We start from the raw sequence: 27,287 nt of genomic DNA on the forward strand, positions 1-27,287 counted from the left end.
GACAGGTTGGCCACTTAAATTCACAAATCTTTTATTGGTGCACTTTCAAGTGCCTTCAGCGGGGACATCACATTTTGTTTTGCAATATGGAGTCAGATTCAAAACTGCATTCGGTCCGCCTGGCAGTGCCGCATTAACACTGGTATAATCACACATGTTTTTAACTCACGGAACTCGGAGGAATATGGCAAGCTCTTGGTAGAAAAAAAGGAGTTTAAAACTAGCCTAGTGAAAAAAGGCGAATATGTACTTGAGAATGAATATACTTGAGAATGAATAGTCACCTGCAATTACGGGTCCATGAACTCCATACTACAAAGAGCATGCCATTTAATTCCCTCTGCTAAAATAGGACCACGTAGGAAAAGCATATAAAAAGGTTTAACTTTTAGATTTAAATGAATTTATTTTGTTTTAAGTAAGCATAACATTGCATACAATTATCCGACCTGCAAGGAGATAAGGTGCTAAAAGAAAAACATTTTGTAGGATTCAAAGCCCCTCGCCCATTCAAACTTCTCAGGTCAGTTTTTTTGATTATCTCATGATTGCAAAAATTCCCACCCTATGTCTGTAAGAATAAGTCTGTAGCATAATGTTTTGAATATCTATCAACTGCTCCAGCCTACTGAACTAACCCAATTATTACGGTCTCTGTCAAACTGATCCATTCCGTTTAAATGTGATTGACAGTGCAATTATACGAGTTATTGATGAATTCCTTAAGGTTTATAAATTTCGCATTATGCATCACTTATGTGGCATTATAACTACCATATAAGTGTTCAATAATATTCATGCCATTGTCCCTTTTCAGTTTGCAATAAGAACCTTTAAATGTTAGTTAACTGTGGGGGTCACTGTGTTTCTAAACTAAGTCGAAGTAAGTTATACACGGTTTATGAGATTTGCTTTTGAAAAAAAATTGCTAGATCTATTAGAGCCTTTTTGGGTCTTTGTTAAATGTTTTTCCACCCAAAATGGCCACCAAGTTTAACAGTCTAGACTTTTTGATTGCCTTTTGGCGCCGATCGTTTATAAATGCGGAAACACAAGTCAAGTAGCCTGACTAAGATTAACACTCCTGAGACGTTCCACATGCTGATTTATTAATGCTCAGCGACTTTCCCCGACTTTTTGCTCTTAAACATTCACAAGATATTTTGATAGATTCCTTTTTAAGGTTTTCGCCCAATTAAGCACATGTTCATTTTATTTTTCCTAGTCACGTGTTTGTATGACACTTGTGTTTAGCATGGGCACTTTAGGAAATCGTATGGGCACATGGGTATTTAAAACAATGTATTGTTCATATTTTTAATGTATGAGAGGTCGTCTATGTAATTTTTATTTGCTGTGATAGCCCTGAGGATGGTCTGTTTCATAGACTAATGACAGAGACTGAAACGTGAATGACAAGTCCATCTTCCCACATGAATCTTCTGGATCCTCACCATTCTGTTGCTTCATCTCCATGGTGTAAAAATATTGATATTATATTGAGTGGACTTGATGGACATTAATCTTTGGCTTCCTTATTCAGATATTGAAATTGATCTGGCAAGTTAGTGTGCTTGTGGAATGTTTTGACTGGTACCCCTTAATCGGATATACATACTATAAGGGTTGATTCAACTTTGCATGTGCCTTTTCTTCAAAATCAATTGTTATAGTATTCAACTTTTGATGCGATTTACTTTCCACCGTCACCATAGGGACAAATAATTTTATCGAACTATTTTTTTTAAAACGTTCTTTTTAACTATTCCCTTGTTAGGCTGTAACCTTTAATCAGTTTATACCCATGCTAGAAAGGGACTTTCGAGCTGCCCCTCCGCTTGGCCCACTCAAACTAGCCACACTTATTAAGCATTTTTAAGCATGTAGCCAGAAGGAAGTTTTCCTAAAGCAGAGCGTCAGCAGCATTAAGTCTTTAGGCACTATAGCTTATAGTGGCACTGCAGTCTTCCTCAGTGCTGAGAAAGCTTTCTGGAGCTATATAGATCAGTGGAATACATGAAGTGTCAGGATGTTTGAATCTTGCAAAGGAATAGGTTTAGACCCTACGGTCATTTGGGTTGCGCAAACGGGCTTTGGTGGCATGGGTGACAATCATATTAAACAGCTCAAAATGGGTCTTCTGGTTTACCTGGAGATTACCCACTTTCATATAGGACTGACACTTGGTCAGAAACACACAGAAGTGAACAGAGGAACCATTTTAAAACTCGAAATACTGGGTAACAGAAAGTCTCCAAAGCCATGTTGGTGCCTAGAACTCCTTTCTTGGTTACGCTCTTTAGCTTGGACTTTCCATAAATGGCCAGGCTAAGAGTCCATTTGTCCAACATAATAGTCAAACTGAAATTTTGCTTGGTTGGCTAGAACACGTGAAACAGCTTTGCTGATTTATTTGTACACGAAAGAGTGTGAGGAAAATTAAAGAAAAATGATGTAACAAAATGAGAAGCATAGTGACTGCTCAAGAAAAAACAAAAAAACAAAGACCATGCTAAGCAAATTTAACTAAAGGGGAATCATTTCCAACCCTCAGAACACCAGGGGAATCATTTCCAACCCTCAGAACACCAAAACTAATTGGGGGGGGGGGGGGGGGGGTGAATGAGGGAGTTATTGGCAAAAGTAAATACTGCATATGTATTCAGAATTTATCAGTTAACATTTAAACCTGCTATAGGAAACTACCTCTGATCTATCTGCTATTTTGGCACATGGCATTAACTACTAGGTTTCAGGTCAGGCTGTGTGACTGGGGTGGGATGACTATGGAAAAATTCAAAGAACTCCTACAAACGTGTAAGTTTGAAGTGTTTCTTAAGATTAAGCATGATGCGAACCACAAATGGAATGCAAGTAAAACTAAGGCAGAAACAAAGGCAAATGCAATTCCAGGATTTAAAAGGGAAAGAAAAGCCTATTTCTGTGGGGCAGGGATTTCGACACAGTGAAAAGCATTTTCCTCTGGAAAATACACAAGAAAAGCTACAACTTGAGTAAACTTCCATGAGTACACCTGTACGTTTTTCCAATTCCCCTATTAGTCAAAAGTGGGCCCAGTTCAGGGACTTAAAACGTAGATGTGAAAGATTGAATTTATTCTGAAAATCTTTGAAACTCTGCAACACCGCTTTTAGAAATTAACATAAAATAATCGTGGATTACTAAAAGGCTTGAAAAAATACTATTCCCTAGGACCCTCCACCCATTTGTTTGTTAATATTGAAAAAATATAAGTCAAAAAGACAGCATTACTACAAATGGCAAGAGAATAGCGAGCGAAAGGTGGTATATCTCATGCTGCCCCTGACATGACTTTCTTTTACATGTCATTGTAACAATACATAAAGCAAAACACTCAAAAAGTCGCCACTGCATGTACCCAAGTGTACACTGATCATATTCAAAGGATTAATGATAGTTTCAAGACTAATTAATTATTTAATCTGTTACTTTTCTTATTGAAACGACTGCGGGTGTACCTGGGGTACTGCAGAAAAAAAGACAGTTTGTATTGAAGAATACTAATCAAGAAGGCGATCAAGAATTTAATCTTTTGTGTAATTAGAGAATCAGATCATTTCTGACTGGAAGCAATATATGTCCCGGGTGCAGCCTGAGCCCACTTGTAGGGCCCCATTCACCCCAAAAATCCTACTGCCTCTCTTGGCTCGGGACACCACTTCTGCTACACTACTTCTGCTACGCTATCTGTCCCAACTTCTAGAATTCTCCCCCTATAGAAGTGGGCCAGTGATTCGAGAGTCGCTAGATGGCGCCACAACAAACCAGCGAAGCAGCGAGGGAGGTTGCTGCTGCTCTGCGGACTTCCTCCATCTGCTGCCCCTACCGCCGTGCCATACCGCATCCCGCTGCAGCCTCTACAATTAGAGGGCCACAAGCGCAGCGGTAAGGTGGCAGGGCGACAAGGCGGCGGGGCTCAAAGACTTAGAGGAAGTAGAGGCGGCTCAGAAGATCAGAAGTGCAGAGCGCGGGCGGAAACCGGAGAAGCAGCTCAATTCACTTCAGCAAATTCTGCAGGTCAGGGATACCAGGAGCACCACGTAGGTGGCTTAGTGACATGTTGAGCCCCGCCAATTTTTAAACTAACAGCATTCCCACCCTCCCACTTGACTTGTCAGATACACATCTCGCAGACCCTGCTTGCCACCTACTACCCCACGTTACGTCCCGACCTAGCAAACTGCTCGCAGAAACTTAGAGTGGTTTAGTGTGCTTAGAGTGCTGCGTAGAGCAGGGCCCACTATGGTCCATGGATCATTCTGCCACGGAATAATTTTTTGAACTGTGCTTCAACAGCTATCACAATTTCCCACAACAACCGCACAGAACCTTCTTACCTGAAAGAAGCAGGAGGGCCAAGTCCATTAGTCCTCCCTTATACCAGCACCACTATTGAGGAGTGAGCAAGGAGGACAAGCATATTAAAATAAAACAAACTTACCAAGCGCACTTGCCAGCAGTAAACTAACTATCTTAAGGCCTAAAAGGGAAACCAAAGGTATGGCCAAAGGAACGGCCAAGGAAATAGAAAAAGGCAAACCAGGATGACATGAAGTCAGGCAGAATCAGGAGGTCTCCAACAAAGCCAAAATAAAAATAAAGGACTCGACACCTCTAAAACTGGAATAAAAAGTGACAACCATGGATTCCCCAAATAGGAACAGCAGAGACATCAGCATCTGCTCTTCTACCAACGACAAACACAATAGCACAAGAACCTAGCAAAGCCACCAGTACAACACAGACCCTAAGGACCAAACTGGAATATGGGCTATGAATCAACCCTAGGGAGCTAGCACAAAGATCACTCTGGGAGAATGCACACATAGTCACCATGCCAAAAAAAGGCCAGGCACCAGTCGAGCCCCAACAAGCCAGCAACGTCATTGCCAAACAAGGGGTTAGCAAGAGCAACTCCACACCACAACGGCCCTTACATCATGAAGTAAAACCCCACCAGGAAATAGTGTTTAATGATGCAATGGGAACAGATACCATTACATTCTTTCCAAAATACGCAACTCGGTGAAGAGTAGATATATTAAATAGGGGGAACATATTGCGGCTTCTACATTCAATCGTGAGTCTAGAAAATCTAAGCTCTGCAGATCTTCTTTCAATTGCATTCCAGCCAACCAACAATCCACAATGTCCAGAAGCAAATAAACAATATGGAATACTAATGAGATAGTTAATCATGAAAGAAGAAAACACATTTTTACAGCGGGGGATAAAACTAAAAGTTGTATAAAGACCGCCCTTTTTAAATGATCTCAGTACCGAATTACCAAAAACTACATCTGTATTAAAATGGAGCTTGCAGCAGCTCCCCAAGACGTTATTCAGTTAATTCTAAGGCCATTAACTTGAAAACCGGACTCCAGCATAATGACTTGATGCCATTGTCATCAAACTCTAGCCGGACACAAAGACAGCGAACAGTAACAAAAGAGAACCAAATGACAAGACATGCCCGGATTAACAACTCCCTCGGCGGAAAACCTGTATGTATATGTGGAACATTAATGGCCTGACGACTAAGATGGAATACCTAGTGGTATTAAACCATTTAAAGTCGTTTGACCTGATATTACTACAATAAACCTGGGAGGACCAGGCGTTTGAGCTTCAGGGAAACAAGTCGCAACTTGTCCTTGCAAAAAAGGAGTCCGACTTTGGCCATCACTCAGGGGGACTGATATTTGTCTCAATAACCACAATAGGAGCTGCCTCATCAGTAGAGGCACAAATTGAAGCCCCAAGTGCCATACAGGCGTTAAGGATAACACTAGCTTAAAAAGGAAAAGACCAGCCAATCACAATAATCAACACCTATGTGCACTCCAAACAATATTGAAAGCTGTAAAAGAGCATGTGAAAGAGCTGAAAAGGGTTATGGACAAGCTTGGCACAGATCAAATCATCGTGGCAGGCGATTTTAATCTTTATCGGGTCTGGGCCAGAGGCAGAATTGGCACAAGAATTAACCGCTGAATGGGGAATACAGAATCAGGACCCAGCATCTTCAAGCAAACCAACGAGATGTTCAACACATTTGCTTGAAGAACTTGAAAATCTAAATGTGAGAGCCCTGAACAGCAGCTTCATGGAGGACAACCCGCTGGTCCCAACATTCCACTGGACAAATAATTCTACTTATCCAGAATTCACCTTTATAACTTAATCTATGTTCCACAACATCAACTCTTTTAGAATAGGCAACAACGAACACAGTGATATTAAAAGCAAACTCGACAAATCCACTGGAGGCATGCAAAATATTTGGCACAGAATTCACCTCTGATTACAAACGAATAAGGTGTAAACCCAACACCATTGAGGAATTATCAAACACTGCAAATACACTTCATTGCCTAGGAAAACATACCCTAATCCAAAAGCCTGGGAGAACTTTACATCAATTCTTGGGGAGAAATTCACAACCAGGTCAGGAATAAAACCGGGAAAAACGGTGGTTACCTCATTTAGGGCGGCAATTATGCTGGAAACAAAGAATCGCCGATTGACACCAAACCAAAAAATAAGGCGGTTTCGCAAACTGCCCCATACCTAGATCTGCAATGCGACCTGCGTAAACTGAAGGTACTACTAAAAAAAAGCTATTGAATAAAAAAAAGGCAAGAGAAAGAAAAACTATGGGCTAGGATACTCCATGACGCCAATCTTAAGAACAGCAACAGGTTCTGGCAGACGATCAACAGACCTCAACGGCCAACTCATCTGGAATAAATTCTAATATAACAGAGGCTATTTGGGCAAAATACCTGCTCAGTCACTTCAACATCAAAATGTAAAAGGAGAACGAGACAAAGAATCCAGGATTATGAAAGAAAACAGAGGTATCACTTGTAGAGGAAAAATAACGCAACAGACCAGAGAAGCCACGCATAAGGATTCCTCCTTGAGTAGACAAAAATGCCAGCGAGTATAAATGTCTGCCGGCCAAGAATCATTACTGTTCAATAACGAAGACTACCATAAAATGACTAGACGGCAGATCAAGAGATGAATAGCAAGGGTAGGCTAGAAGGAGCCCCAGGCCCAACGGAATTCCTCCAAAAGCTGTACAAGCACAACGTGGATTACTGGCGCGAAGCGCTACTTCCAGTCTTCAGGGACATAAAAGGCGCACACATACAAGGCGAATTACCACCTCCAAAGGGTTAAAGCAAGACTGCGTTCTAGCACCCTTCTCTTTAACCTCTTTCTGGCCGATCTCCCTGTGGTACTGGACAAGAGCACATCACATGCCCTGAAACTGGGAAAAACCTCGCTGTCTAACCTGATATACGTGGATAACATGGTGCTGATAAGTCAGACTCCTATTGGCCTGCAACATCTTTTGAACACTACTAAAAGTTTCACAACTCAAAACCCTTAATATAAATCTTAAGAAAACAAACATTATGACTGTAAACTACCACAAAAGGAAAAAAAACAACAACAAAAACTGATACCTAGATGGGCAATGTTTGGACCAGGTAACAAACTACTAATACCTTGGAGTTTTCCTGGACTGCACAGGCTTGTTCAGACCCCAAATGAAGGGCCTATGCAGGAAGGGCACAATGAGGTACCGAGCAATGAAACCCCTGACAAAAAAGTGCTACCTGACCCTTGATCCCTTATTATGGGTGATCCACGCAAAATTACAAACTGCAATAACTTATGGGAGCAAATCACTGGAAGGGCCTTGGCTAAAGTAATTGGCAATACCTATAGAGCAATTTTCTGTCTACCAAACTATGTTCCACCTGCCCAAATAAGTTTGGAAATTGGGCTACAAAATAAGCCGTGGAAAGGAAGGGTGCATATATAAAAAGTTGGCACAAGATCTGAGGCAGGATGTTTAAACTCGCACCTTTGGAACGAGTTGTCATGCCATGAAAAATTACCCGCCAGGGACCACTTGCTTGACTCTCTAAACATACTGGGACTGTACGATCTCTACGCAACCTCTTCAGTTTTAAAAAGATCATAAGAAAGGTAACAAAAAACGTATCCATCTTCGAAGACAAGGAGACACTGGCTAAAAGGGCTCATGGCTAGACAGTACTCAGTGACTATTAAGTTCTCAAACTGCAACCTTATCTGAAAACAGGAGTAAAACTGCAGATAAAAGAAAAATTCCTAAGGCTACGCTTTGGCATTATACCAATCCTCCCACACCTCCCGCCATGGAAATGGAGACTAGGAGGGCAATCCTGCCATCTATGCGAAAGAGGAAACAAGCATCTTGTGCACGTCTTTTGCATTTACCCCAAACTGAGGGACATAAGAGGCACCCTCCTCCCACCAATATTCAAGCAGAGTGGCATCAGGACCTGCAGGCAGGCAGTAAAACTGTTCTTCAATCCAGCTGAATCACAACTAAACTGCTGGCTTGCAAAATATTTTGACATAGTGACAGAGAGACTTAACTACAGATCACAAGCAGACATTAAACAAAACAGCCTTGCCTTGTTATAATTCTATGGCAGGACCGGAGGCTTCTGATTATGCTTTCTCATTTCTTTACTGCAACAACAGCAGCCAATGAAAATGAAAGTACACATGTAAAAAATAACATTTCTCATGAGGCTTTGAACCACGCCTCTCTTACAACAACCAATCACAATGGAATCATGTCTATAAATCCTGGAGACACTACTCCGGCCTCCTCTTTCTTTGCTGCTCCGCAGCCCAGATAAGTGCTCTTTCCTTTCATATTTGCTCTATCACTTGTGACTTATGCCTTTTGCATTGTTTGGTGCCATTGATTATTGTTCTTCATTACTCGTGTATATTTGCATGATTTGATTGATCGCTTCACGCTCTCTGTTGGCACTGTTTATTCGTACATTGTCCGAGTTTGCTCTTAGATTGGGGCCGGAGCTTCGCTCCGTTCCCCGCTCCCCTTGGTGGCGCGTGTTGCGCACTTAGGCCCGTCCAACCTCCCCCCGACTTCCATTCATCGCTGCCCGCGGCGCACGCTTCGGCTAGCCGCACTAGTGAGGGGTTTAGGCCCCCCCCTCTGGGACGAGCGTACGTTGGAGCCGTTGAGGCCTTACGTACGTCTCGGGGAGCCCGCGCACGCCGTGTTGGCACGCGCAGTTCTCGAAGGGGCCAGATAGACGCTCTGCCCCCGGCTGAAGTGATCGACGCAGCTTGGGCCAGGAGCCGTGGGCGATTTCTGTGCTTTTGGCAGCTTACATTGGTTCAGGCGACGGTGCCTACCTGCTTGACCTTGTCCTTCCAGAGGATTCAGGGACCTTTTTATATTTTTTCCTCCGATAGTCCTAGAGTGGGACTGTACCTTGCTCTTGTTTTTTCCTAGTATTTCCGGCTCCTGCGCCTGGCACCCCCACCATCGACGCCCCTGCTTGGGGCTGGTTTTTTGCTTCCCGCTGGGGATTAGAGTTGGAATTTCGGATTCCTGGTTGCGATGGCAGACGCTGAGTACTGCGAAGAGGAGGATGCTGCGTATGGTTATCAAGGCCAACAAGAATTCTATGAAGGGGACTCCATGGAGGAGATCATAGACAAAAAACTTGATGCCAAATTGGATAAAGCCCTTTCCTCGGCCCTCTCCCCTTTGGCCAAGAAGTTGGACTTGCTAGTCCCGGGTAAGCCGATGCCCGCTCCGGGCAAAGATCCCCTTCAACCCCCCCCAAGAAGGCGGCTCTTGACCTATCCTGGCCTCATGCCCAGTCTTATGACAAACTTTATAAGTCTCAGGAGTCCCGGTCCCAAGACAAGCCGGTTACCTCTCCCCCCAACTCCCCCCTGGTTATCACCACTACGGATACTGGCACCGATACCGATTCCTCGGATGCCGCTCCCCGCAAACGCACTAAAAAGCGCAAGCACACTTCACCGGTCATTCCCACCCCCTTTTCATTTGATCCGACGGACATTGTCCACCCCAGATCATCCGACTGGGTTCCCCCTCCTGCTGTGGCGGCCTATCTGGAGACTCATCTCCGCAAGGGATTCGACAAGGAGGTTCGTTTCCGCCTGAAATCTTAATGTCCACGCCCTGATTTACCCCTCAAAGTGGCTATCACGCCAGATATAGACCCCTCCATGACCACTTTTCTTAAGAAGTATAAGAAAGACCCGAAGAAAGGGATTGATCGCGCGCTCAGAGTGTGCCAAGATAAGGTCCTCGACCTTTCGGGCCCGTTGGCCAAGATCCTGGAGTTGGCCCTGCAGTCGCAAGAGACTGGTGCCGCCATACATCCTGAGGTTCTGGCGGGTTGGGCTCAGAGGGCCATTTGTATGCTTGGGAACGCGAATTGCGCCCTTGCCTCTGAACGACGGAAATCCGTCCTTCTCCGAATCGACCCCCAACTGGTGGAATTGGCTTCCTCGGAACCGGGTCCTTTGGCGGAAGGACAATTGTTTGGGGACAATTTTGTTAAGGATATTGTCAAGTTTGTGAACCCTTTTGCTTCCTTGGACAAGTCTCAGGCCTCGCTGAAACGTGTTCTGCAGGTCTCTGGTAGGGCCGGGCGTGGCAGAGGACGCTCGACCGGCCGCTACTCAAATCCCAGTCCTCAAAGAGGCTACGCCCCTAGACGGGGAAGAGGGTACACACAAGAACCGGATCAAGCCGGATTTTACCCGTCCCGATCACGCGGCTTCAGGGGCCGCTATAATAAAGGAATCAATCGAGGCTACAAGAACTTCGATAACCAATCTTCTGGTAAGTCTCTCTCTTCCTTTACTTCCGTTAGGGGGAAGATTGCGCCATTTTGTCAAGAATTGGGCAGTTCTCACTTCAGATGTGTGGGTCCTTCGGACCGTCCAGGGTTACGAGATAGAGATGGTGTCTTGCCCCATTCAGCCCCCCCCCCCGTCCTCTCCTTTTTCCCCATCTCGAACAGAGTTTTATAGACTCAGAACTGGACGAGCTTTTGACAAAACAGGCCATTGCTGTGGGACCCTTCCTTCCGGGAGGCTTCTGCAGCAACGTCTTTCTTGTTCAAAAGAAAGGAGGCGGTCAGCGCCTCGTGTTGAATCTGAGGGATTTCAACCCCTTTGTCACGTATCGCCATTTCAAGATGGAGGGCATCCATCTTTTGCGAGACCTTCTCTTAAAAAACGACTGGATGGTCAGACTGGACCTGAAAGATGCTTACTTGACGGTCCCAGTCTGCCCATCACATCAAAAGTTTTTGCAGTTCCCCTGGAAAGGGCGTTGGTTTTGTTACGAGGTACTTCCTTTCGGACTGTCCTCAGCCCCTTGGGTGTTCACCAAACTGCTCAAGCCGGTGGTCTCCCGCCTCCGGGAGATGGGAGCTCAGCTGATTGTCTACCTAGACGATATGCTGATCCTGGCCCAGGACCGGTCCCTCCTTCTCACGCATTTGGAGTGGACGACGTCCTTATTGCAGAATCTGGGATTCGTGATCAATACCAAGAAATCGGTGCTGATACCGAATCGGCAGATGGAATTCCTGGGCTTCCTCATAGACTATCTCGGCCCAGCTTCTCCTCCCCCTTTCAAAGATCAGGTCGATCAAGAGAGAGATTACAGCTACACTGGCCAAAGAGGATTTCTTTGAAGGTTTTGGCACGAATTGTGGGCCTTCTGGCCTAGTCGATTCAGGCCATTTTTCCCGGCCCTTTGCATTACAGAGCTCTGCAGAGGCTCAAGATCTTTTACCTGCAAAGAAACTTTCACTACGATCATTTGATCCCTCTCTCCCCCGAGTCCAGGGAGGAGCTTCAGTGGTGGCTGGACCACATGTCAGCCTGGAACGGCCGAGCTATTTTCGGCGCGGCCCCGGATGTGGTGGTGGAATCAGACGCCAGCCAGTGGGGCTGGGGCGCTCGCTGCGGCGAGTTTGCCACAGGAGGACGTTGGTCTGCAGACGAACTGTCACTTCACATCAACTGTCTAGAGCTTCTGGCAGGGTCCTTTGCCATCAGATCTATCTCACCGCTGAAGAGCAACTGTTGTATTCTACTTCGGATGGACAATATCTCCGCAGTGCGATACATCAATCGATTGGGCGGGACGAGGTCCCGGATGTTGGTGCACATTGCGAAGGAATTCTGGCACTTCTGCCTGGATCGCAAGATCTCCGTGGTGGCGGAATACCTTCTCGGGAAACTCAATCAGGTGGCGGATTGGCATTCCCGATTTCTCCGGGACTCCAGCGATTGGAGACTCCATCCATCGCTGTTTTCCCGGATCATGTCACTACGAGGCCCATGTCGGATAGACCTGTTTGCCTCGCGCCTCAATGCCCACCTTCCCCTGTTTTACAGTTGGAGCCCGGACCCAATGGCACTGGGGACGGACGCGTTCCTTCGCCATTGGGAACAACAGAGGAATTATGCGTTTCCACCGTTTGCACTGATCCCGAGAGTAGTGGCATTGCTGCGCCGACAGGAGGCGACGGTGGTGTTGGTAACGCCTTATTGGTCGACTCAGTTGTGGTTTCCCACACTGTTGGAATTGTCAATAGACCTCCCCTTCCGGCTCCCAGTCTTCCCAACGCTTCTGCAGGACCCAGTGGGAACGTGCCACCCCCTGGTCCTGCAGAATCAACTGTCATTGATGGTATGGACGCTCTCCGGAGACATGAACGCCTTGCAGGCCTTTCACGAGAGGCTGCCAGTTTTATGCAGCAGGCGTGGGCTCCTTCCACCCGAAAACGATACTCTGCTTCTTGGAAGAAGTGGGTGGGTTGGTGCCTTTCAAAACAGGTGGATCCCGTGGGATCAAATATAACAGAGGTACTGAACTTTTTGTCAGAGTGCGTGACTTCTGGCCTGGCTTACAGGTCGGTTAACAACTTCAGGTCTGCTATTTCTGCTGGTCACGACCACATAGATGGTAAACCTGTGGGGATGCATCCCTTGGTGTGTAAGTTGCTTAAAGGTGTGAGTGTGGCCAACCCTCCTCGGCCCAGGTATTCCACCATGTGGGATGTTAATAAGGTTCTGAATTTGTTGAAATCCTGGCCCGATAATGGTGATTTGTCGCTGAAACAGCTCTCTGTCAAGCTTACTATGTTGTTGTGCCTCATTTCATGTCGGAGGGTTTCGGATGTCAGAGCTTTGGATGTGGCTGGGAGGATGTTTTCACCCCAAGGTGTATCCTTTGTCATTACTAGACGTACTAAGACCATGTCTCGTTCAGTTGATTATCCAGCCTTTCCTCATAACGGCAAGCTGTGTGTTCTTCAATGTCTTAAATGTTATGAGGAGCGTACTAGTGTACACAGGACAGATCCTCTGGGGCAGTTATTGATATCTATTCAAAACAAGTTCAAGCCAGTCGCTGCTGCTACTTTAGCCAGATGGGTTAGGTGGATCATGTCGGAAGCCGGCATTGATATTTCTGCTTATGGGGCACACTCTGCGAGGGGTGCGATGGCTTCTAAGGCTTACATACTGGGTTCCCGCTTGGAGGACATTCTGAAGGCAGCTGACTGGTCCTCAGATTCAATGTTTAAAGTGTTTTATTACAAACCGATTCCTCATGTTTCTGATGCTGTGATTGATGAGCTTTAATGTGAGCTTTGAACCAGCATAATCAGAAGCCTCCGGTCCTGCCATAGAATACAATATTTTCTAGCTATCGCGACAAGAATTTTAGATTCTATTAAGGACACGGAGGGGAGGATTATCCCACCCGTTGGGACTGTTATGCAACTGTTGTTGTTTACGTGGTTTTATCTAACAGTTTTGCCCACCCGTACAACGATCTAGGTTGTGGTGGAAATTCTCAAACTTCCTTTTTTCTGTTCTAGGGAACGACTCCAACAAGAGTTGAAGATAGCCTGTGGTTTTGGCTGCCGCTCCTTCCGGATGGAGGATTTCCTTTGCTGTTCAGATTTTCTTCGTGAGACTTCTGGTGGATCTGTTTTTTCCGTTGCAGAAATAAACTTTTCAGTGTGATGAGACTGTTACTGACTGTTCGCGCAAACAAAGAGGAGGCCGGAGTAGTGTCTCCAGGATTTATAGACATGATTCCATTGTGATTGGTTGTTGTAAGAGAGAGGCGTGGTTCAAAGCCTCATGAGAAATGTTATTTTTTACATGTGTATTTTCATTGGCTGCTATTGTTGCAGTAAAGAAATGAGAAAGCATAATCCTCGCCTCCGTGTCCTTAATAGAATCTAAAATTCTTGTTGCGATAGCTAGAAAAATTTGTATCCTTGCTTAACTTGGCAAAACACTCACTAGTTCACCTACACTGACGCATAGGTACCTTAGATCTGATGAATTGCACAAGCCCTTAAAGGTGAACTTTAACATGATGTATAATGATGGTTTAACATGATGTATAATTATGGTTATTACTGCTGATTAACTTGGCAAAATTCTGCTAGCTTACCTACTTTGAAGCACAGGCATTTTAGACCTGACGAATTGCACAAGTCACAAAAAGTGAATTTTAGCATGTTGCATAGTGAGGTTTTAACTTGATGTATTACTGTGTTACTGTTTCACTTGGCAAAGCTTTCGATAGTTTACCTACTTTGGACGCACAGGCATTTTAGATATGATGAACTGCATAAGCCCCAAGATGAGAATAATTAATATGATGCATAAGATGGGTTTTAATGCGGTTTACCCTGCTGAATCATGTATATGGAACAGTTAGTGTTATGCATATGCAACGGATTTAATTAATCATGCATAAATAAAATTAACTAAAACTATTGACTGGAAGCAATAATTGTTTCAAAGTGGTGTTTAAAAAGGTTAGGGGTCCTTAATGGAGGAGTCCTAGATGAGAACCTGTTGAATTCCATCCAAAAACACAAATACTTACCCAATGTCATACGGCCACTAATAATCTCTGGAGACTTCTTCATGTCATTGATAGCAGCAATAGGGAGGCCCCAGTTGGCCACAGGTCCCCAAAAGTGCTGGAAATAAATACATAAAGAGTAAAAGCCTGAACTTTCAGCATACCACAAACATGCAGGAGAAAATGATTCTGCAGACAACTTTGGGAAAAGAAAACTATTCATAACGCAGTTCAGTTACTTTGGAGAAATTTAGGTTATTGACAAAACAAAAGATAAAGGTAGTGGAATATTGACTGGATAGGGCACTGGAAATGATTACCTTCCTACAAGGTTCATCAGGTAGAACTTGCAAGACAATCAAATATCCCATCTATCTATTTATATAGCCCAAACCTAACTAGGAAGCAAAGGAGCACTTTACATTACATGAGGGTTGGGAGATTTACAAGATTGTGTACATTAAAGGTGGATTACACAAATACATTTTGCATATTTATGTACGGGATATTAGGTGATTTGCCCAGAATCACATGATGTAGGGTCAAGCCTCAAGGCCAGGATTCAAAACCTTGGTCTCTAGGCTCCAAAGTCTGCATGAAGCACTAGCTGATTAGCCACATCTCCTTCCTAAAATTGATCAACTAATGCATTTAGAAATCGTAATATTTTAGAGCACATACAATAGGTTTAAACAACGTTTTAAAATATTTTCCCCAACACACAATCTTATCTAAAAATGATACTAACCATTCCAGCTATTTGGTGCGATTAATTCTTTAATAAATGGACGACGATACCATCAACACAATGTCTACAGAAAATTTTGGGAGGCACATTTCAAATTCCTTGTTTTGTTTACTAGATCAATTATTGCAAGCCATGCTAAAGCTAGTAAGAAAGAAGCGTTCATTGTTCAGAATTGCCTTGCCTACCAGTCTTCCTACTCCTGAAGTCTGCCAGAAGTATTCTCATTTCAACTACCTCTCTGAAAGTTGCTACAATCCCCTCTTCTGCAGTTCTCTTTCACCCCCTTAATACTCTGAGGTGCTGCATCTCTTTGCTGTGGTTAGTGCCACCAGGAGCTACTCACCCCCCCCCCCGCCCCCCCCCCAGCGTTAATGATCAAAAACCCATCTTAAAACATTCCGTAGCTCCCCCTATTCCCAAACTATAAAATCATGTAGGAATCAATTGTTTGTTGGTTTCCTTTGGATAACAAAGCCCACTAGAAAGTAATTAAACCAAAGCTGCAAGAAGTAGAGAATCTGATGCAGTTTTGGGGGCAGATGCATACATTTCTAGATTTGAGAAACAGACCAACCTGCATCGCCACACCAATTTCTCACAAGGTGAGGAACTATTTACTCCAGCCTTTCTTACTCCAGTATTTAAGATGAGACAAGAAAAATTTAAACAAGCCGCCTACACAGGAAGAAACTAGTGTCCTTCCTCTGTAACTACCCCTTGATGTTCACAAAGCTTCACATAATATGCATAAGAAACGGAGTGTGTATTTATTTAAAACTAGTTTAACATCCATTGGCACAAGCAAGAGATGGAGTAGATATTCGGTCATTACACTTATGTGACGGGTGCATTTAATATTGGCTCTTTTTGAGAGAGAAGCCAGTATTTTTGAAACAATGTGGTTTATTTATGATGGTAATTGTGAAGAGTGGTTTGATAAAATGGTAGTGTAGCAGTGACCTTAGGATAGCAGATTACAACAAAAGGGGGCCGCTCATAGAAAGAACTACAGTTAAATAGTTACCAAAATGGACTTCGCAAATGGTTAAATGTAGGGTTAGAACTAGACTGCACAACCAAGGTTTTTTTTTGTTTATAAGTGAATTTTCACACTTTGCAGACAATTAGCGGAGGGAAGATGTAGAGGGAAAGGCCCAGGTTTTCTGAATCAGTTCCAGTTGGAGACAATAATTAAGAAAAATCTTTAAGGGTTTGGGCTCCAAAAGTCACTAAGATTTATAGTACTAGAGAAGACAATAGCCTTCGATTCCAATGCAAACCTTTCATACAGGTAGCTATTTGATTGACATATCACAGCCTCTAAAAAAAGGTTTCTGATGGTGTCTCATGGAGGCCAATTTAGTGAAGTGCAATATGGGCTACCTTGCGCCTTCTGTGTTCAGAACATAAGAGAGTTGCCATGGTGCCTTTTGCAGACCAGTGAGAAATGAATAGATTCCATCCAAATGCTAAAGGATCAGATATTGAGGTGTTCAGGTAAGAATTTGGAGTTTGTCAATGGCTTACTCCTCACCAGCATATGAAGCTGGACTATGCCTGCCAGGAAGATTTTGAATAAAACATTTTTTTTTAAAGGGCATGCAAGTTTAGTTCCATGATGCTTGTAAAAAAAGCAAGTCTGGTCTTGTCTAATTCAAAGACACTTTACCCCACTAAAGCACAAAGTTTTTGTTGGGGGGTTTACAAAGAGGAGAATAATTCAGGGACACTTTGTTTTAGTTTGAAAGGGTGACTTCTTTTGCATTTTAATTCTGAGAAAGATGGCTCAGATTATAAATGACCTACAAAAGAATACATATTTAAACAAAGCTATGTGCCATCTGTAGGGCAAAGAGTGGTTCTCAGAACTTCTACAATCAGAAAGCTCGGAAACAGTATGGAAAGTACAATGTATGCTAAAGGGCTCCATTAGGAGCTTCGAACTTCTACAGTGGTGTTTTAATGCTAGAGTACAACATTACTCGGGAGTTCAAATTTTGCAAATGTTCAAGTCTAGGTTTGGCATCCTGATTAGCAGTGGCATTTGATCTAGCTTCAATTGGGATGACAACGTCCATTTTGAGAGGTGTTTTGACTTGAGTAAGAAGAAACCCCTTATCTATTTATCTGAGATGGTTTCATCCAGAAAGGGCTTGAAGGAGGTCTGTGGGCAAATTTCAATAAACTAGGACGTGATGCAATGTCCCACATTTGAGTTCAATGCTGTATGGAATTAATGCATTTTCGAAAAAGCAGATATCAGAAAGCCATATTAGAGGAGTAATTCAAACAAGCGTCAGAACAGGGTTAGGAATAAATGCTTGAAATTGTTGGACTGTGGTGAACAGAGCGGGAGGGCAACTGAAACGTTCAATAGAAGGCTTGAAAACGGAACTCTGGTATTTAGCACAAGTGTTTTGCTTTCCTCTGCAATTTGGTAACAGTTATCTTTCAGGTTTCTCTACTATGCTTTAACATTCAAGGCTTTGGAATAACATGAGTTGTATTTGCTCTTTTATGGAAGAAAAAGATCTATGATGGGCACATTGATTACTTCTCATCCTAATCCATCAAATGTGTTCCATTTCTTCTACATGCACTTTTAAGATACAACTACCAATCAGTTTATACAAGTTATAAACTACAGTTCTAACCCTTTGCAGCCTTTACCCTTATGGATCAAACTGTAATAGGTGTGGGGCACCACTTGCAAGTTACTCTCTATCTGTAGCAATACGAGATCCTTCGTGAAATGCTCTTGAGGCGGAAGCCGGGAGACTGTGTGCTTGTAACCCTCGCATTTTTTTAATTACCTTATTTTAATTGTGAAGTGCTTTGCGCTTGTGTACTTTGTTTAGAGGGCTGATCTGCCCCAGCTCCACTGTGGTCCCGATCCCCTGTCCTCGCGCAGCAGATTGCTTGCTGACCCCGGACTGTGGAGGGGCGGGCCGCCATCTTGGGGGAAACTGGAGGAGTGCGGACTAAATGTCATTTTTCCCGCCTTCCTCACGCCCTATAAATGTGTATAGGACCTCGTCCGCGCAGTGGGCGCGCCGGCGGAGCGCCAAAGGCAAGCCCGTCTGCGCCCATCCGCGCCAGTCCTGCGCCTCTCGCCAGAGATGCTGGTGAAATTTGGCCAGGTAGGCGAGCTTACTCCAATACTGAGCTACTTAACCTGCGCGCTTCCATATTTCAGGACTGTCTCGCCCCCTTTGATCCCATGAGTGGCCCGGTCACTTGCTCTTGTGATCTATTTAGTCTTCCGGTCCCCACTACTACAGGAGCTTTTATTCCTTCCCCTGCACAGCATCAACTGAAAGTGCTTCAGTTAAATGTTAGATGTTTACCTAAGCACCATGCTGAAATATTCGATCTCATAGTGGACGAATCTCCGGATATCCTTTTCATTACTGAAACTACCTGGATGACTGATGATCTAACGACTATCTCTAACCTAGCACTTCCGCCCGGTTACTCGATTACTCTGATTAATAGGGCATCAACAGGAGGCAGCATTGCTGTGATTACTAGAACAATCTATTCCTGCTCCGTTGAGAAGGTTAATTAAAAAGGGGCTGAATGGGGACATTTTAATATCTCTGTTAACGCTCATTTTACTTTTTCGGGACTACTAATATACAGATACCCTGGACCGATGTGCGGGTTTAATACATCTCTTCTGGAGATCGTGATAGCCTGTGCCATGAGATCAGCCAACTTTAGCATTTTGGGTGACCTCAATCTCCATTTCGAGCTGGAACAAGAACCGCTGATCTGCACCCTGATTGCTGATCTAGCAGCCTTCCAGCTCTTTCAATTAGTTAAAGGTCCCACACACATTGGAGGCCATAAGCTGGATCCTATCTTTACGAATATTGAATCATCCAGTTCCCCTGCTCCTACACCTATTGCCTGGTCAGATCATTCTATGGTTGTACTGACTTTTTGTATATCCACCCCTGACAAATGTAAAACACAAACGGCCGTACGTAAAAGGCCCTGGCATAAACTCCGCCTAGCGGATTTTCACGCCCTTTTGGAAACCGACCCTTTGAGCCCCTTTTCTGACGTTGAATTAGGTTCAAAGGTTCAAAATAAGCTTTATTCGATATTCAAAAAAAATATCATATAAGCGTAAGTATACATAAATATAAAAACACAAAGTACAATAAATCCACGGTACATATTTACAAAATACTGAATTTCATAAAGTTTCAGTGTCAGTGACTAATAACAAGAGCTGATCTAATGGGGGTCGGGAAATTGATGGTACCCCTACCTAGCAAATGTTTGTGTATGGCTGTTAGTCTTGGTGGAGGGGATATGTGGGGTACTTGGATAAAAGTCATACAGATCCCAAACTGAGATGGGGCCGTCATTTTCATGGGGCTGGGAGGATCGTAGGTAGGGGACTGTGTGCCTGTCCCTAAATTTTACTAGAACTAGGTCCCCGGGAATTTCTTTAGGTGTTGACCCTAACCAACCCACCCTTCTAACGCACAGAATGCCACCGTCTTTGTTGGGTGGGAGGGGTCTATTCTTTGATAACCAAAACAGGACCTTGGACAATAGGTCCTCATGTCTTTCAAATTTCCCGTGGTTGGGTGCAGGTACTCCAGCAAGAACAAGCACAAAGGGGGCGGCTTCAGGAGGCAAATCTATGCAAGCTACTCTGTTAGGTTCTGCTCTAATCGCAGAGTATTTAGATTTACGGGCAGTTTTGGTGGTAGTTGGCGGTTGTCTCTTGGGAGGTTGTCTAGCGATAGGGACATTTTTAGTGGTATTGAGGCAATTGAGAGGTTGATTTATAATTGGAACAGTTTTTGTAATGTAAGGCACTTTGGGAACAGAAGGGAGAGTAGAACAATTAGATCTAACAGTCTTTGCCGACGGGCAAGAATTTGCTTTGATAAATGGTCTCTAGTCTTGTCAATCTATCCCCTAGGATGTTGATGTGGTCGAGCAGGGGTGCTATTACAGATCTTAGCATCGATTCAAACTGGGGTAATAGTTGCAAATTGGGGGATGCTACCTCTTCATCCAGAGTTTTGGTGTGCATCTTAGGTGAAATTGGATTTATGGCAAGCAATGAGGGATCAGTACAGAGTTTTTGTGTTTTAGCTTCTGTTTCGTGATCATTAACCACGTCGTGCTTCCCTTTCGCACTTTGTCCTTGTGACAGACCACTAGCTTGGCCCTGTGACAGTCCAAATGCTTGGCTGCTATCCTCCTTGGGTGATCGGGATGGATCGCAAGGTCCAACTGCGTGAGGGTTGATAGTAAAGCCCTTCACAGGGGAAGGAGCTATAATAGGAAGAAAATTAGTCCTGCACAGAGCATTTAGTTCCTCCCAATAGGACATTTTTTCCGAACTGACGGGGATTAGTGGCAGGGTTTGAGTTGGATCTAGGGGTTGACAACAATCATCGGTATCTGTTTCGCTGATGGTGATAAGGGTATTATGATTCTGGGTGTAAGTGTCCATGTTCGGGCCCGGGCAACGTTTTTGAGAGAAAATTGGAAAGGCCCCCTTAGATGTCATGACTTATGGTTTATGTAAAATGACTATGTTGGTGAAACGGAAAATCCATAAGTCGTCTACAAATGGGAATAGGCACTATACCTTCTCTTGTGGGGATGCCAAGGGGAGTAGCCCGTCCCAGTCCTTCTCGTGCCGCTGAGGGCCGTAGAGGGCCCGCCCTTTGCCCGGGCTTAGCCCGGCGCTGCCCGCGCGCTCCCGCGACGCGGTGAGTGCCGCATCAATTTCAGCGCCGCCTGGCGCGTGTCCCAGGTGTGCGGCTTCCGGCCGCGATGGTTGCAGGGAAGTGTAGTGCCCTTTCACGCTCTCCCCTTCTCAGCGGCCGCAGTACGGTGTTGAAAGCGGCGGTGTGGGGTGAGTGTTCACGGCACACAAGGACCTGTCCCTCCTCAATATGTCAGCCCCCACGGTCAGAGGTCTGGCAGCAAGGTATGTCTGGGGTATTATGCTGAGACCCCCGCTCTGCCGGGAGTGCCGCGTCAATTTCAGCGCCGCCTGGCGCGTGTCCCAGGTGTGCGGCTTCCGGCCGCGATGGTTGCAGGGAAGTGTAGTGCCCTTTCACGCTCTCCCCTTCTCAGCGGCCGCAGTACGGTGTTGAAAGCGGCGGCGGGGGGGGTGAGCGTTCACGGCACACAAGGACCTGTCCCTCCTCAATATGTCAGCCCCCATGGTCAGAGGTCTGGCAGCAAGGTATGTCTGGGGTATTATGCTGAGACCCCCGTTGAATTAGGTTATGACTCGTTCTGCACCTGGCTTACCCAGGCACTGGATAGACTTACTCCAGTAACCTGAAGTACGAGACGTACCTGGGACGCCAATCCCTGGTTTGACGAGACTTTGGCGGGCCTTAAAAAGATCTGTTAGAGATATGAACGCGACTGGAGAAAAGACTATTCCACCGAAAAAAAGGTCTGTTATCTAAAACAACTCAAATTATATCACAAAGCCATCTGTAGGACTCGAGCAGTATACGATGCCACCGAAATAAAAATCAGCCTCAATCCGGCTACAGTGATCTTTAAAATTCTTAAGGAACTCAACACAAAGAAATCAGCTGTTAATATTGTTACTTCAGCGGCTCAATGCGAAGAGATAGCCTCCTTTTTGTGGAAAAGATCCGGGGCATCTACCTGGCCTTTACTCCCGAGACCCAGCCCAGCTGTGGCTTAGACACAAGACCTAGTCCTGTCTCTAGGTTATCAGTTATCCCCAAAATCTCCAATGTGAGGTTCGATCAGCTAACTAAGCTCATTAAATCTGGCTCCCCGATGGACCCTCTTAAGCCTGCCCAATTTAGAGACTCCTCCCTGTATTGTTTTGCCCCATTACATAGTCTTATTAATGCCTCCTTCTCAACCGGAATTATGCCGGCTAAATGGAAACAGGCATGGGTCTCTCACATACTAAAAAAGCCTACCTTAGACCCTCAGAAACCCGAAAATGTTAGACCCATATCGTTGCTTCCCTGGGCCACTAAGATCGCTGAGGCCCATGTAAATTCCATCATTACTAATGTTCTCAACTCCAATGACACTCTGGATGATACTCAGTACAGATTTCGCGCCGGGCATAGCACGGAGACGGCGCTCCTGGCTATGACAGAGCACCTTCGGGCCTCTCTTGACCAGGGCCAAACAGCGGCACTGATCCTACTGGACCTCAGTGCCGCGTTTGACACTGTCTCCCACCAGATCCTGCTCCGCCGGCTTGAAGAGGCAGGGATCACGGATGTGGCTCTTGCTTGGTTTAGGTCTTTCCTGACCAACAGGTCGTTTCGTGTTTCCACTCCTCCCTTCCTCTCTAAGGCGTACTCTATTGAGCAGGGGGTTCCTCAGGGCTCGGCATTGAGCCCCACCCTGTTCAATTTGTATGTCCAGCCGTTGGCTGCTGTCGCCAAAGCGTGGGACCTTAACATCGTGTCGTACGCTGACGACACGCAGCTAGTGGTCGCTCTATCGGAAGGAAATGCTATGGATCATCTCAAATTTAATTCAGGCCTGGCTGCTGTAGCAGAGCGGCTAACGGCCAACTGTCTACAACTTAACGCCGCCAAGACGGAAGTGTTATTGGTGGGCAGAAACCCGGAACTTTGGGGTTACCACTAGTGGCCTTCTAATTTGGGAAAAGCTCCTGCACCTAAGCCAGAAGTAAAGAATCTGGTTGGATCCAGCACTAAGCTTTACTACCCAAACAAAAAAAGTTGCCGCTACGTGCTTAGGTATACTACGTAGTTTAAAAGCAATATTGAAATTTTTCGACCCAGATACCAGACAAGTTATTGTCCAATCTACGGTGCCGTCCAGACCGGACTACGCCTCCTCTCTGCTTCTTGGAACCAATAAAACAGAAACTGCCCGTCTGTAACGCATTCAGAATGCGGCTGCAAGAGCATTAATAGGCCTGCCTCGTTTCAGCTCTACCTCCAAAACCATTCGCAAACTCCACTGGCTTCCAGTAGCCCAGCGAATACAGTTTAAGGTTTTATGTATCTCTTTTAAAATCTTGAAACAGTCAACCACTAAAATGCTAAAACCTTTGCTGAAGATGTACGTGCCCACGCGGGCCCTACGCTCAGCTGGCCAGAATCTGGTTGAAGTCCCCCGGTTCAAGCGAAGCCGAGCCGGTGGACGCTCCTTCCGGTTCCTAGCTGCAAAGCTATGGAACACTTTACCAGGCCATATTCGAGAAATGAATGAGCTGTACCTATTTAGGAAAGCCATTAAAACTCATTTATTCCCTTAAAATCCGGGTGTCTTTCTGTTCTCTATTGTGTTTTGTTTAGGATCAGCGGCGGGACGCCCCTTGGCTGGGGCAGCTATGCGCTTCACAAATTCCCATAACATAACATACTCAACTTCATTGTGCTTAAAATTACAAAAGGCCAACAAACTATTTTGTGATAGGATATGCATGAACAAGGTAATCTTTAATGAATGTAGATGAAAAGCTAGAATTCTTACCGTGCTTTTGGAAGAGGTTTTCATAGTTACAGTAGATCAAGATTCCAACATTTGGGAAAATTAGGTAGTGTTGGTTAGGGAAGAAAAAAGAAAAAACAAATTAGTTTTTTTTCTCAATACTTTATGCGTAGCTATTTTTACCTTTCTTCAGCTTGACTAATCAACCATCTTTTGACAGAATCATTCATTTGTTAACAAGTACTGATGCGCTGTATATAATGTGGCTTTCCATTAGCTTATATTGGGCTTACCTTTCACAGAAAAGTGAAGGGTGCTTATATATTAAAACTGTGGGGCAGCTGCTTTAATAACTTAGCTGAGAAAGGAAAATAACTTCTGTACTTAAGTAAGAGATGACTTCATCAGGTCAGGAGGGTACGGGTTTTGCAACGTATCCAACCTTGGATATGAAGACAATGATCTTCTACTTAAGTACATCAGGAACTTTTTGTTAGGTGGTAGGGGAGTTTGAGGACTTGTGGTAAGTTGGTGGTGTGAATGAAAAGGCACCAGGTGTAACAGAGGGGAGGCATTTCGTGTATGGCTCTACCACCCAAGGTCTTGATATTGAAAGCAGGTGATGTGAGAGCGATGTATAACATAAAAATAATGATGGGAAACAATGAATAACATGAACGTTTTTCACCTTGGGAGTCTGAGTGACATTGTGAATTTGATGTTACTCAGAACAACTCCCGCTCAGAAATTCTTTATATCAGAGAAGGAGTTGGTCAAATGGAAAGGAGGAACTTGGCCAGAAATGTTGGGGGTGGGAGGAGTGCAGAAAGATTAAAACAGAAGGAACACATTCCGTTAAAAAAAAAAAAATCACATCCGAGCGTGCCAATGAAATACTTTAGAGAATGCTCAAAAGTGGGCTCAAATCAAAAGGGAAGGGAAAAAAAAGGATTATAAACCTCTGGTTTAAGAATCAGATGTATAAAAGTGGTTTGCTGTGCATGCCTCCATGACAAATATTTCTGTAGAAGACATCTGAATTTATTAACACCCACTACTTGCTTAATGAATGCAAACATTATCAAATGCAACTTCACAATCCTTCATGGCATCACAAAAACTTGCTTTCACACATCTAGGACACGTCCATGAAAAGGTGTTCCTTGGATCAGGTGTAGTGCTTTGACAAGAGAGTAATCTCTCAAGATTCATAGTGGATATTATATTCATCCCCCTAGTGAAAGGGCACTTCCTCAGTAAGTCCTTCCCTAAAATTCTCGAAGTATTCGATGGCTCCTTGCTGAAGCAAATTAAAATGTAATGAAACTACCACGTAAACAAACCACATATGTCGGCACAACATGGCAAAATAATGCCAAAGTGAATGTGCAAACAAGAAAAATCGTGAAACAGTGGCATTTAGCAAATTGCAAATAAACAGATCGAGGTGACCTGCTCAGTAGGTCCACTGGAGAAAGTAATGACATACAAGCATAGCAAATGGAAGTTTGCTTCCAACATCTCGTTCTTATGCCTTGGTGCCTGCCATTTACCCAGTTCCATCCCCTGCGCTAGTGAATACCCCAATACAATACTTTAATTCCACAGCTTTTTAGAAGCCCTGGCCAGGATGAAAAATCCAGGACGAACGTGAGTGGAGCTACACTTAAATGGTCGGTGGCATTAGCGTGTCTAATTTACATAATGTATATACACCGACCTATGCTTACTAAAGTATTGAGGAAGACTGTACATGTCCCTCGTCTGCTGGCTTAGTGGACTAATGCACCCACTGTAGGGGCCTGTGTTGGACCTTGTGGTCAAAGGTTCAAATCCGGGCAATTTCACTCAGCCTTTCATCCCCTGAGGTCAATAAAATGAGTACTGTTTGGTAACAATGAACATCTGTTATTCAGAACGAAGATACCCTTCAGGGTGAACGTGAGATTTACACAAATACACGTTATGTTATTTCCAAAGGTCACCATTTCTTCAGAAATATACTATTTTGTCACAAATTCAATCTAGATTCTGGCCTCGTCACTTGACATTCGATAAACTGCTTAAACTTGTAGTAAAAAATACAAGGTATGGGGTAAAAATCGAATAGATAAGGTTCTAAATAAGAATCAGTAAAAGATACTAAAATGGGTTGAGAATTAATAGCAATAAACCACTCGCGCAGCCCACTTACCATTTCACGATTAGCCTAATCTTTTGTCATATAATCAAACCACATCTCTGAAGTCTCCAAAATCGACTGCGAACCACTTTTGTTGTTAGACCTCCTTTCATCCAAGGTAAAACTGGCACGAACTGTTGACTAAGACCAGTAGGAGGGGACAAACCCAATCATGTTGTAATCTTATAAACATGTCTAGCCTTGCTATCCAAGCCTAACAAAGCAATCAAGTTTTATAGTACCACAAACCTTTATGGCGGTAATTTGTTACAGTCAACCAGATACCCTGGCGACCTGGGCAGACAAAACTAATCCCTTATAGACCATCAAGATAACGGCTTTCACTCCAATCTCAGTGTCCCACATTACAATCCATAATGGCTGTCATGTAGTACAGACATTTCGGAGGTAGTCCATTGCAAAAGGAAAAAAAACATTCATTAGGCACAACAAATATTGGTAATGCAAATTATTTAGGCAGAGCAATCGTGAAATGGTTAAGGTGGAGGAAAAGAGCAAGGCATGTGCATCAGAAGGCAAGCTTCCTTTAAATACAGACAACAGTTCCAGCACAGGCAATAGCAGTGCAAGCGCTTCTTAGTGCTCGTGTAGGTCAGGTGCCATGGTTTCTAGCACACAGGTTTTAAGTCAGTGATGCAATGTAACATATTGGAATAAGAGACTCACGCCAGACCTGCTTTGCCAGGTGGCTCTTGGTCACGTCTCCCCTACAAGGCAGCTTACTACGGGATGTGGCTTTGGAGATGAGAGAAGAACACAGAGTGCACAGTCTTAGTGTGTGCCCCTGCTGCTTTTATACCCCCGCACTACGCCAGGCAAGTGACTGAAAACAAAGCTGTTAAAGGGTCTTCAGGTCAGCGGAAACCTCGCTTTTGCTTGCAGGTAGCCAACATGCAAGACCTACACCGAATCTTTACAACGTTTACCAGAGATACAGACATACACCGCGCCCCCAATTTTCGTCCCAAGACTGCAGGATCAGAAACAATATACAACTGGCGGGTGCCCCCGATAGAGTTAATCAAGCAGCAGACTGGAATTTTCGTTTTCCAATACAGAGC

The 27,287-nt window shown here is 44.4% G+C and overlaps 1 protein-coding gene across 1 annotated transcript in view; it reads right to left on the bottom strand.

Moving 5' to 3' along the window:
• MPC1 (mitochondrial pyruvate carrier 1) overlaps positions 1–27,287 on the bottom strand; it is a 67,452-nt gene that overhangs the window by 8,071 nt on the left and 32,094 nt on the right. Inside the window, exon 2 of the mRNA XM_086927239.1 lies at positions 14,840–14,936. Within this exon, the coding sequence (XP_086783365.1) occupies positions 14,840–14,936 (97 nt within the window). The remainder of the gene's footprint in view (positions 1–14,839; positions 14,937–27,287) is intronic.

This window comes from Lissotriton vulgaris, chromosome 6 (genome assembly GCF_964263255.1).
Source record: "Lissotriton vulgaris chromosome 6, aLisVul1.2, whole genome shotgun sequence".
Lineage (NCBI taxonomy): Eukaryota > Metazoa > Chordata > Amphibia > Caudata > Salamandridae > Lissotriton > Lissotriton vulgaris.